The sequence below is a fragment of the Euprymna scolopes genome, chromosome 4 (assembly GCF_053919585.1).
Source record: "Euprymna scolopes isolate OS-2025 chromosome 4, ASM5391958v1, whole genome shotgun sequence".
Taxonomy (NCBI): domain Eukaryota; kingdom Metazoa; phylum Mollusca; class Cephalopoda; order Sepiida; family Sepiolidae; genus Euprymna; species Euprymna scolopes.
This window is the reverse complement of record NC_136485.1, coordinates 140,736,545-140,749,060: the sequence shown is the minus strand read 5'-3', so window position 1 is coordinate 140,749,060 and position 12,516 is coordinate 140,736,545. Positions and strand designations below refer to the sequence as shown.

At 33.9% G+C, this 12,516-nt stretch overlaps 1 protein-coding gene across 2 annotated transcripts in view; it reads right to left on the bottom strand.

The window, feature by feature from the left end:
- Positions 1–12,516, bottom strand: part of LOC145269514 (sorting nexin-27-like) — a 382,840-nt gene that overhangs the window by 28,231 nt on the left and 342,093 nt on the right. For both annotated transcript variants that reach the window (XM_080125260.1, XM_080125270.1), the window contains exons 7-8: positions 10,208–10,286; positions 993–1,153 (exon numbers count right to left, since the gene is read on the bottom strand). In XM_080125260.1, the coding sequence (XP_079981386.1) occupies positions 993–1,153; positions 10,208–10,286 (240 nt within the window). The remainder of the gene's footprint in view (positions 1–992; positions 1,154–10,207; positions 10,287–12,516) is intronic.

Genomic DNA, 12,516 nt, shown 5'->3' with positions numbered 1-12,516 from the left:
GGAACATAAGTACTCCTATAATTTTGTTGATACTCACTAATAAATAAGGAAAGCTCAGCTAATAGCCCACCTATACATAATGCAGTATATTGTACCAGTTTACTTAACTCTCCATGAGAGGCAGTTTTGGGAAAGTTTTTTTTTTTTCTGTGAGGATAATCCAACATTGTCTGGGAATAATCACTTTGAAACCAAGGCCTTATTTTTTTTTTAATTTATTGGTCCCGACAAAGGAGGGACTGGACCTAGTAATTCACTCCCATTCGTCTGTTCGCACTTTTCTCATTAACCACGCTTTGAATTTTTTTTTTTAAATTTGCACAAACATTAGTCATGGTGAAAGTGAATTTTTGCCAGAATGGATTTTCTAGGATAACTCTGGTTGCCCAACTTCTAGGGGGTAAAATTGCCCCAAAATCATTTGTCTGCTTGCATTTTTTTCAATAACCACTCCTTGAAATTTTTTTAAAATTTTGCACAGACACGAGTCATGGTGAAAGAAAATTTTTCACTTGTCTCATTTTATTTTTTAAAAAGATTGAAGTAAATATTTTTTTTATATATATATTACTGTTTATTACAGAAGACACCAGGAACAATAATTTAAAAATTAAAACTTTGGGTGAATTTCTTACATTTTTTTTTTATTTTGAATTCGATATACATTTTTTATTTTCAAAAAAAAATTTCATCTCTCTGTTGCAGATATTGACATTGAGAGACCCTTATGGACATGAAGCAAAAATGCATCATTGAATTCTTCCATGCAGAAGAAATTGAACTGATCAACATTCACCGGTGCCTGTTGAATATTTGAAAATGGTAGTGACTATGTAGAAAAATAAATACTGAAGCATAAAAGATCACTCGTTTTAATGGTACCACTCCCATCTTCATAGCTCTTCAACATTTTAGGTTTTGAGTTAAAAAAAAAAAATAGGAAGCCTTACTTGGAACGACCCTCATATATGTTTTACAACTACAGTGCTTACCTGCCAATACAACAAGTTGTTCACATATTCACTGAAACTGAGCCGCAATTCAAGGGCCAACGAAAAGACCCACTTTCTTAAAACTATACAAGTGGCAGTAGCTGTACTGTAATTCTGAATATAAATATTGTGGGGCAACTCTTGAGGTTGTAATTTTCTTTCTACAAAATAAAATGTGTAAAAACATGACATACAAACATTAAAATAGAAACCATTATTCACAAAGTATGAAAAAAAAAAAAAAAAAAAATTTGAATTTGACAAAATGACAAAGAAAAAATGTCTGACTGCTATATAAGAGAAAGGTGACAGTGTCTGAACCATACAGTATTTCCTTACAGCTTTTCTTTTCTGTTTACAAAGATAATCTGCTTACTCAGTCTCTGTGTTTTGCCTTTCAACACATCTATTGATCACTTTCAAATGTGACCCAACCACCTGTGATGGTCGAAAATTACATCAGTAACGGTTAAATTAGAGCCGAATTAGAGCTGTTTATTATGTGAACAATCCTGTGCAACCCCCGATTGTTTTGCTGATTCAATTTTTGGTTGATGATGCAAACCAAAAGACAATCTGTCATTGCAAATGCTAGGGAGGAGGGGGAACAAAAACTGTTCACGCATATTATGTTGTTGGGGAAAAAAAGAAAACAAAATAGCATCTATTTTTTTCATATCTGTAAAATAACACTATTGTATCAAGAGTTTTAATAATTAATCCTTACAAAAAAAACAAAAAAAAAAAACAACAACAACTTATGACTGGATTTATTTTATTGTTGCCTTCAGAATTCATGACTCAATAACAAATGAATGCCATCCATTTGAGTTGATTTCTTTCAGGAGACAGCAAGCCGGCGATAGAAGACAGTGCCCTATGGCACGCATATTTCCCTGGAGACAGAGTTATTCATTTTGATTTTATTCAATATTTTTTTTACTAGCAGGTCAGCCCAGTTGTGCTTGGGCCCTATCTACTGTTCACAACTTTATGTGCATATGTATGTATGTATATATATATATATATATATATATATATTAAAAAGTTTTACTCATATCTAGGTAATCTACAGCTAAAATTTCAAGTGTTTAGACCCAAAATTGGTGGAGGAATTTGGTAACGTCTGCAACAGTCAAATCTTTCAACTTTGAACTTTTGGTAGCCAAATTTTCACCTAAAAACTGATTAAAAAGCTTGTTACATGTCTAAATACCCTTTATGTAAAACTTCAAATGTTTAGACCAAAAATTGGCTGAATAGTTTGCTAGAGACCGCAAAGTTAGAATCTTTTGTACTTTGATCCCTATGGCAGCCAAATTTCAGCCAAAAAGCGATTAAAAAGCTTACCCTATGTCTGAATACACCTTATGTAAAATTTCAAATATTTAGACCAAAAATTGGCTGAGAGGTCAATTTTTTTTTTTTTTTTTAATTTTGATCCCATAATATTTGTTTTGGGCTCAAATCAAGTTAAAAAATTTAATCTATGTACATCTAAAATTTCAAGTGTTTGGACACAAAATTTGCAAAGGAGTTTGGTAGAGTTTTCAAAGGTTAAAAATCATTGAACTTTGACCCCTTGACAGTCAAATTTCTGTCCAAAAACCGATTACAAAGATTTTCCCAAATCTCAATACCCCTTATGTCAAATCTCGAGTCTGTAGACTGAAAATTGACAAAGTAATTTGGTAGGGAAATGTACACGCACACAGACAATTTCACTTTTATAGATATAAAGATTACTTTCTATTTTTTTTATTTTTTATTTTGTTCTTTTTCCTATGGAGCACTGGTCAGGCAAGGATTATAGGAATCGTGCATCAACACTGTCATTGTATAAGCGACCAAGACCATGCTTTTGAACACTCTTGGGTATTCCAAATTCGAACCATCTAGGACTACACTTATGTACCACTGAACATTATGATCTTCATCCCATTACAATTGGTCCCATTTGACCTTTGGCAGGGATATGACTGGGGTCTTCATCAGGTTACACAGAAATGTTTCCCATGTCAACATGAAAAATCTCAAAACAAGTTTAGGTAGATTTTATGCAGGAATGCATAAAAACCATAATAAAAGATTAATTTGCAACACAAACGCACCTCTTTTTAAAACAAAAAAACAAAAGGGTTTATTTCAAAAGAAGAAGGATTGTGTCCAAAGTGAAAGAAAAAAAAAGGAATAGAAAGTTCTAGGATGTTCTCGTTTCAAGAATCTGAAACTTGAAGTGTCCCCAGATTGTCCCGTGGAGGTCTTCAGTAAAATAGTCGCAGCCTGGAGGGATTCAGTAGACAGAGAGTAAGAGAGAGGTCCCCTGCTGGTTAGTTCCTGACAAAGACATATAGGATTAATGGACCCTGATCACTGACTGGTCAGTGCATGGCCTTATCAGTCAGAAAGGGGGCATTAATCCACAAGAGAAAATAGTCTGTTAGGGTGACTGCTTTAGAAGTCTTAAAACAAAAGAGAAGCACCTTAACTTCTAACATGGATCCAAACTATTGGTCCCCTTTTCCAACATTAGAGGTATACATCTTAACCTTCCAGAGGTTCAAATCCACTTACAAGAAACTAAACCTGACCTATTCTTCCTTTTTGAAACTGGCATTCACCTTTGCTCTCTATCGTTCCTCTGATGTCTCTTTTCGCAGCAGCATATATAAAAACTGGAGAGCTGACTAAGACAGCCTCAGGTCAGAAATTCCTTTTTGAAAAGAAAACGTCATGCATTGTATCCAATATAACTAATTGGTCAATTGCTGGTATTGAAAGCTTCATACTTTCCGAGAATTTTTAACAGAAAACAAACAGCTATGATATATCCCTGAATGTGCATCAGCTATTGCTCAGACATCACCATTTCAATTGATTTCAACAAAATAAATTCTCTGAAACAAAAGCCATCTTTAAAACTGTACTGTAATCAGTGCAAAAGTGTTATAGAAAATGTGAAAGAATGTCAAATCTGTTACCTATAGAGTGGCAGAGCAGAGACTTGATTCCCACAAGTTTTAGCAAACAACAAACAGGATGATGAACAGATAAGACCCACAACCATCATCATTGAACAACCAGACGTGATCTTCTGAACATTTGATAAAGCCAAGCTTTTCACAATAAAAAAACTTTGCATTAAATTTCACCCTTAGCGATCAGAATTACTTACTTTCTGAATTTCCCCCTATGACTAAACATTTTGAACTATATGAATAAATCTATCTAGGATGCTGCCAAACTTATCAAGAACATCAATATCAGCAAAGCAATTGGCTTCGATTGCATTCCAATCATAATACAAGCAAAAGTAGCTCCTACTCTTACAAAGCTGCTCAATCATTGTTTAACCCTGCATCAGTCACCCGGGTGTTCCAAACATGGTTAGTACCATGGGGTGTTTATACACCCCAATATAAAAATGTTTATAGTGTTATTATTTTGTAAAATAGTTATCCTGCTGGTTCAGGATATATCTACAATTCCTGTTGAACAGTTTGAATCACTTGTATCTTGTTGATATTAATATAAAATAATACAAAATCTATAATATAAAGCTGAATATCTGTGTGTGTGTATGTGTGGTCACGAATAGGCTCCTATATGGTTGACTACTTTAAAACACTGATTATATATAATGATAGATGTATCGAGACACAGGAATGGGTATGTTTGATCTGGCAGAACGGTGGTTCATTAAAATTGTGGAGTCTGCGTTCATGCCAGGTCCACAAAGTATGGAAATAAAAAATTAAAAACGTTTACAAGTGTTTTTGATATAGATGTACATGAGAATACTTTGATAAGTATGTTTTAACTTAAATAGGGATGGTATAATAAAATTGTGGAGTCTGCATTTGCGCCTGGCCTCCATAGAATGGAAATAGGCACAAACTTTAATAAAGACTTTTCATATCTATTTGCGTAAGTATACTTTGATAATTATGTTTCAGTTTGAAGAAATATGGTATAATAAAATTATGGGGTGTTTGTTCGCACCTGACCTCCATAGAATGTAAATATGTCACAAAGTTTAACAAGGTTTTTTAATATAGATCTACAGAATATTGTGATAAGTGTTTCAGTGTGAACAGGTATGGTATAATAAATTATGGGGTTTATCTATTTTATTTGTACTTTCATCATATTTTGCTTTGGTTTTGATACCCCCAAATTCAACCCAAATTTACAACCCTTCCTTTTCATAACCTATCATACTTTCATAAATCAGAGTCCATTTTCTGTAGGCTGTTTTTGAACTCGGTCAACAACGGGTACTTTTGCTAGTAAATTATAAAACTAAAGAAAAAAATTCAGATATTACATTAGTTAAGCTTATGGTTACAAGACTGAAAGAGTAATAAATTGTAAATAAAATAATAATCCCATCAAAAATTATGATAAAGAAAAATATCAAAACATTAATTCCATATTAAATATTACAGAGTCGCCTAATGATACATAATATGCGTTTATATCTACAAATTTTCATTCCCACTGGAAAAATACAAAAATATATAAATCATATCTACATTAGTCAGTTGGGGGTGACTGGATACCCCAGAAGGACAAAGCGACATTTACCTCCAAGGAAAACTGAGATATAACCGTGCCATACCACATGTGTTACACCCTCACAGAGTCAGGAGAGCACACGAGGGAAGATAAGAAATAAGTTGCCAACTTTAAGCACTTAAGCAAAGTTGGGTGTGGCAAAACACCCCATGGGACTAACACAGGGTTAAAGTAGTAATGCTTTTCATCGGCTTGGAAAACTGTCAGTTTGATCAATAGTTAAAAATACGGGGCTTCTGCTTCACAGTACAGACAAATCAGTTTCCTATGTTTACTGTAACAGGATCAGTGAATATATTGACTGGGGAGCGGGGGCATCATTTCTAGTGAAAATAGTTGATATATGAAAGGCCTTTCATAGTATTTAGCACAAAGGTCCGTTTAACAAGCTTGCTAGTTATGGCATATCTGGAAATGACTTCTCAATCATCAAATCCTTTCTCTCTGATAGATTGATAAAAGTAGTCAGAAATATAAAGCACATTATATCAATCCCAACATGCCTCAAAGGTCCATTCTGGCCTCCACTCCTTTCCTGACATTATTCAATGCTCTCCCAAATTGAATTCTAAGATCATTCAGTAATATCTATGCAGATGACACAACCATCTATGGCAGCACTTCGAAGAGCATTGATGATAAAGATATTTCTGATCCTCTTTTTTATGAACTGTGGCAAATGATGCAATGGGGAGAAAAATGGTTGTTACTTTTAATACATCTAAAACCAAAGTTCTCTTCTTTTACCATCAACACTCAGATTCTTACTTTGCTTCAATTGCAAGCAATGGCGCTTCTCTTGAGAAGACAACCTGTTATGATAAGCTTCTAATATAATATAGTCTAGGAACCAACATGTCGTAGCTTTAGTCAAAGAATAGAAAAGAACTTTAACTTGCATTTTCTTTGTAACAACATTTATTTCCTCATTGTTACGTCCATGACATCGCACATGTGACCATCTTCTCAAGCGCTATCCACGTCTCTCACATGATCTCGAATGTACTCCATGTCTTTAATGTGATCATTCTTTTTCTTTTTTATAGTCCTTTTTTTCTTTTCCAGTGATGTCATTTCGCATGCATGTACATATGCATGTCCACACTATTTTACATTAGGACTTACTTTCAACCCAGACTGAAAGTGGTTAATTTGTATAAGATCTGTTGCTGAGGTCACTGAAAAAATAGCTGGATCATTCTACCATTCCAGAAAGTATCTAATTCCTGATGTAATCCTCTGCCTGTATAAGATCAAAATATGGCCTAAGATGGAGTACTCTTGCCACATTTGAAGATGTGCTGCTCAGGACACTCTATACTTTCTTGACAGAGTACAAAATTAGTTTCAAAATCTCACGAGACATTGCATTATATTCCATCTAAAGATCTTGGAGACTATTCATGTTTGGTTGAGGAGGCATTCTCTCTGTAAGCAAAGGGAATGTGTCTTATGGTTGGAGTGTGATTAATCTCTAGGATCTTCAAAAATAACAATGCTGCTTTATTTTAATTGCTTCCCTGTTTTTTTTTTTGGGGGGGGGGGCACCTGAAAATATAAGGCACCACAGTTTTTTTTTTGTTTTTTTTTAATTATGTACATTTTCCATCGTTTTTTTTTTTTTCTTTTTAACTGAAAATCTCTCGATTCAGCTTTGGAAAAACAAGGGTGAAACCAGTCAGTTGACTACCCCTTTTTCCTTTCCTTTGTTTTCATTTTTTTTGTTTTAACGCATTTTAACTGTTTTAATTTTAATCACAAATAATAAGTGTTCCCTTCATGATTGGTACTATATATATATATATATATATATATATATATATATATATAATAAACAATAAGTCAGAAAGTGACAGGAAATTTTCAATTTTGGGTCAAATGAGTCTGAAAAAATACTTTTTCTTCTTTGGCAAAATGTTATTGTTACACACTAATCTTAATCAGTTTCCTTGTTATAACAATTGTTATGGAGGTGATTGCTGGTTATCTCTCTCTCACACACACACATATATATATATGTGAGAGAGACTCTCACATATATATATATATATATATATATATATATATATATATTTAAATAAGGGAGTAGTCACCAACAATGTGTATTTTTTAACATTATTTTATTATTCCGTGTCTTGGTTTTTCATTGGGAATTATGTTTGGATCATTGTAATAATGTTTTTAAGTCATTGAAATCGTTTTTACGCGCATTTCAGACGTTCTGTGATGCGTCCTAGTCAGAAATTATTTTCAAATGTGTTGGAGATGTAAAAATAGTTAATTTGAAGTTTTTCCAAGGGGTGGAGGCTTGTAAGTGTTTATTATTCATGGGCATGCTCAATTTTTATTGCTCTTTTATTGGGCTTGTCCAGGGAGACCACTGACCTGGCTATCTCTTTCTGCTAATGTTTTTTTCTTTTCCTTTAGGGTGGGGTAGGGTGTGTGTGTGTGTGTGTTTGCTTTTGTTGGTTTGGGAATGTGTATATTGTTTTATAGTATTTGGGGGTTATTTGCTTCCTTAGGAAGGCGACTGTGGTCCGAGGTGAGGTCGTTGCTAATGTGTATGTGTGGGGAGGGGGGACTAGCTCTTCTGAAATAAGGGTAGGGGTGCTTTCATTCTATTTTGATATTTATTTTTTGGATTCTTGGATTTTAGTATTGTGATTTTTCGTTTTAGTCTTTTTGGGTATTCCTTATATTATGTTTGTTTGGAAAGAGAGGTGTATTCAAAATATGTATAGGGGATTTTTTAATGTTTCTATTTATTTGTCTCCTCATGTGGATATGGCCAGACCCAGGATCGATTCCTAGTGTGGGGAAGATTATGTGAGAGAGATATAATAACCAGCAATCACCTCCATAACAATTGTTATGATAACAAGGAAACTGATTAAGATTAGTGTGTAACAATAAAAGTTTGCCAAAGAAGAAAAAGTATTTTTTCAGACTCATTTGACTCAAAATTGACAATTTCCTGTCACTTTCTGACTTATTGTTTATTTTCACAATAGAAATAATGCTTTTATATTATCGTAAATCAATGTAAAAAAAATGGATTTGCCGTTGTTTCCTGTTATTTAACAAGATTATGCCAGCATAAGAGTCCGAAACAATCATTACTAATCATAGTACATCAAAACCATGTGTGTGTGTGTGTATATATATCCAATAATATAAAGGTTTGCTTTTCAATATAGGATACATATCAGTATATTTAGGATTTATTTTCATATATTGATACAGATATTGGAATTAGAAGAACATACTATTTTGGAAGTTTCAAGATGAGGATTTGTGATACTATCATTGCCCCCCACCTTCGTCCACCCCAAGTATTAGGAAGTATAAAAAAAAGGAAAAAAACATTACAAGAGTAAATCAGTTTACCAGCTGAACAATGGAGACGAAGTTGTTCACTAAGGTACACAAAGGAACCTGAATAGGATTGTTAATCAAGGTGTGGTGGAGAAAAGATTTCCATTGGGCAATATATTTTTTAGAGTTAGTTGTAGGAATGGCAATGAAGTTTACAGTAATTAGCAACATTTATGGATGGTCTTTTGCTTGTGACAATTGAAGATAGTTGAAGGCTTAGAATAGATCAAGAGCTTACGTCCACTGACGGCCTGGACAGAACATAAATGTTGACCTTAGCATATAGATGGTTGATGGTGTCACACACGCAGAATGCAACTGATATTTGCAGAATGTGTCAGCTTTTATGTTCTTTTTATTTATTTTATATTTGTGAATGCACGCTCCCTCTCCTATCAGCAGCCACCAATGTTCGAGACGATGATATGGACAGAAGAGAAGATAAATGGGAAGAAGACCACAGAAAGAACATTATGGTTGGTGGTGATGGCAAGCGAGGGGGGGGTCACATGATTTTTATCACAGATTGATAATTTGGATTATTTAGATTTCTTAAAGTCATAGATGCAACCACCAATCCTTTAATATTTCACTTAAATAGCAGAAAGATAGCTTTATGAAGTATGGCACTATTTCTTTCAACGTGAGCCTTACAGGGTTCAGACAGATTTTCAATGTCCATTTTTAAGGACTTCCCAAGTCAAAATTCAAGTTTTAAAAACTAATCTGATATATAAAGAATGATAAAATAAACCAAAAACAAATATTTTAATTAATATTTATTTCAATTTTGAATTTCACTTCCACTACATTTGTAAAGTATATTATTCAGATAAGGCTTTCAAGCTTGACATGAAGATTCCAGTAGATAACAAAATGCACCCAAAGAAGACTGGAGATCACCTTAGTTAAAATGTTGCGAGAATAGCATTCAAGTATGAAGATAACAAATTAATTATTTTTAGTATTTTCTTTTTCATATTGCTGAGCAGAGGTATACACTCAACCAAATATAATGTTAGCTCATTCTGTGATCTACAATTAATCTAAGAGGCAACCTTAAACAGGTTGCATCCTAGATTAAAGAGGTGCCATTTTGAAAGAAAAGATGATTATGTTCTCTGGTCTTTCGCCATTTTTTTTTGCATCAAATTACAACAGCTAGATATACAAAAGAAAATAAGAAATATAAATCCTTTTTTTGTTAAATTAGTGTGAATTTCATTCTTGAAACGTAAAAAAAAAAAAAAAAGAAAACTTACCAAAGTTGTAATCAACCGTTTCAAAAAGATAAAAGAATTTGGCTGATGTGCTATCCAACTGAAGTTTGTTTACAACAGACTGTAAAAAGACAAAAAAAAATAACATGATAAACCTAACAATTAGAAATGTTAACTAGAAAACAGTATTCATATTAAACTAGCGGATAAGATGATAAATACACTGAACTGTTGCAATTATGTTATCTAATATTCCATTTATTGATCCATAATTAATGCGCAAACATTTAACATCCACCGATTTGAACCGCCTTATGAGTTTATCTCTGTGGCGCTGTTTTACAATTTGTGATTGTTCTGAGGGAGACAACTCTTTTACTAAGACTCGTTCATCTTTTCATCTCATAATTTAGGACGCTAATAATGCTGTCAATAAATTTTCACAAGCGGTTTACAAAAACATACTTTAATGTTTTTTTTCAAAGGGGAGTATTCATTTATAAAACTTGTATCATTTTTTAACAGGTACTTCTGCAGTTTAATTAATCGTTTTTCCATAAGTAATGTGCTGATATTAACGCAGCAGAAGAACAGTTCTTCTGAACTGTAATTGTAATAATGATGGGAGGGGTCAGGAGTGTTGTAACCCCCTCACCGTCCCGCCCCCACCAGTGTGAACAGAATTTTTGTGTAATGTTAAACGGTTCTTCTGCTCAGTTAATATCGGCACATTACTTACAGAAAAACAGTTAATTAAACTGCAGGAGCACCTGTTAAAAACTATAAAAGTTTTATAATTAATATCCCCCTCCAAAAAATGTTTTTGTAAACCGCTCTTACTGACAGCATTACCAGCATCCTAAATTATGAGATGAAAAAATAAACAAATCTCTTATCTTAGTAAAGGAGGGTTGTCTCCCTCAGAAACATGACAAATTGTAAAACAGCGCCATCTCTGCTCTCTCATTCCATGCCAGGTGCTCGACCAAGCTTCAAACTGTTTCTCTGCACCCCTGTAAAACATTCACAACAAAAACTTATCTGGCTACAGCCACTGTCAACAATCACCTGTACTCTCTATATGCTTAAAACAAAACGAAAATTCCATAAGCACAGTTGCTTGTTTAGAGCTGGCTGCATGTGGAACATAATATCATGGGTTGCTTCCAAGTTGACTATAACATTGTCACTTTCAAGTCCACAATGTAAACAAGTTTTTGTTAAGAATCAATTTCTTTTCAGTTCTATAATGGTGTCTCAGATAGCACAATCTAATAATATTAACAGACTCAGCATCTTGGCAGCACTCTTTAAACTGAGTCTTGTGTCAGTTCTTCTGTTCTGAACAAAGTCACTTTTCTTTAGACAACTTGGTCAATTCACACTTTTACCAACCACATTGATGCTGGCATTCTGCTGACGTACAGGAAAGAACATCATGGACATCATTCTCAAAATGTCCATCCAAACAAGCTTCCTAGTAGTTGAATCATTGAAGTACACCAACATTCCAAATGTGTCATTTCATTGAGGCCATAAAACATATGGGAATAATTTGAAATAAACTTCCCATTAAACCTGCATGTAAAAAGTCTTCTATAAAGTATGGTTTGATTGTTTTATGTCATATAAACCCTCTTTGGTTTATTTAATGCCAAATTCGATAATTTTGGAAAAAAGGTTTTATGCTTCAAGTTCTTTATATCTTTAAATATGTATTTGTGGTGTTTAGTGTGGTTGTTTTGTAAAGAACAATTGTTCCTTTTTTGGGATTTGCAGAACATTAAATTTTGCAAAAGAAAAGAAAAAAAAGCAATAACATCAATGTTGCAATTAAATCAAGAAGCCAACATCTTCAGACAGCCTGATTTAGTAGCATAAGACTTGAGATGTACAGGGTGGAATGATAAATTTGTCGCCCTAACCAAAACAACACTACAGCTTTATTTTAAAACATTTATTGAAAAAAATTCAATACATGGAACTTGATTCCTTGATACAGGTCTGAAACTAGGAGCATGCGTTTTCCACAAGTGTCAGCAGGAGCTTGAGGATGGCAGCGATCAGGCTGGCTTTGGTGTTATGGGAGGTCATGTTGGTGATGTTCTTGATTTATAACCAAACAAAGTAGTCCAGCAGAATCAGGTCGAGAGAGGAGCGGGAGGAGGGGGGGGGTTGTAACACTCCTGAAACTAAGCCTAGGTCTCTTTGGACTTGTGGACCAGTGCCGAGTCCAGCTGCCATAGCCAGGGTCTGCCAGTGGAAACCTGATTGCACCAGGGGATTACCACATTCTTCCGCACATCCAGATACACTTTGGTATTAACTTTCAAGCCGATTTTGAAAATGTG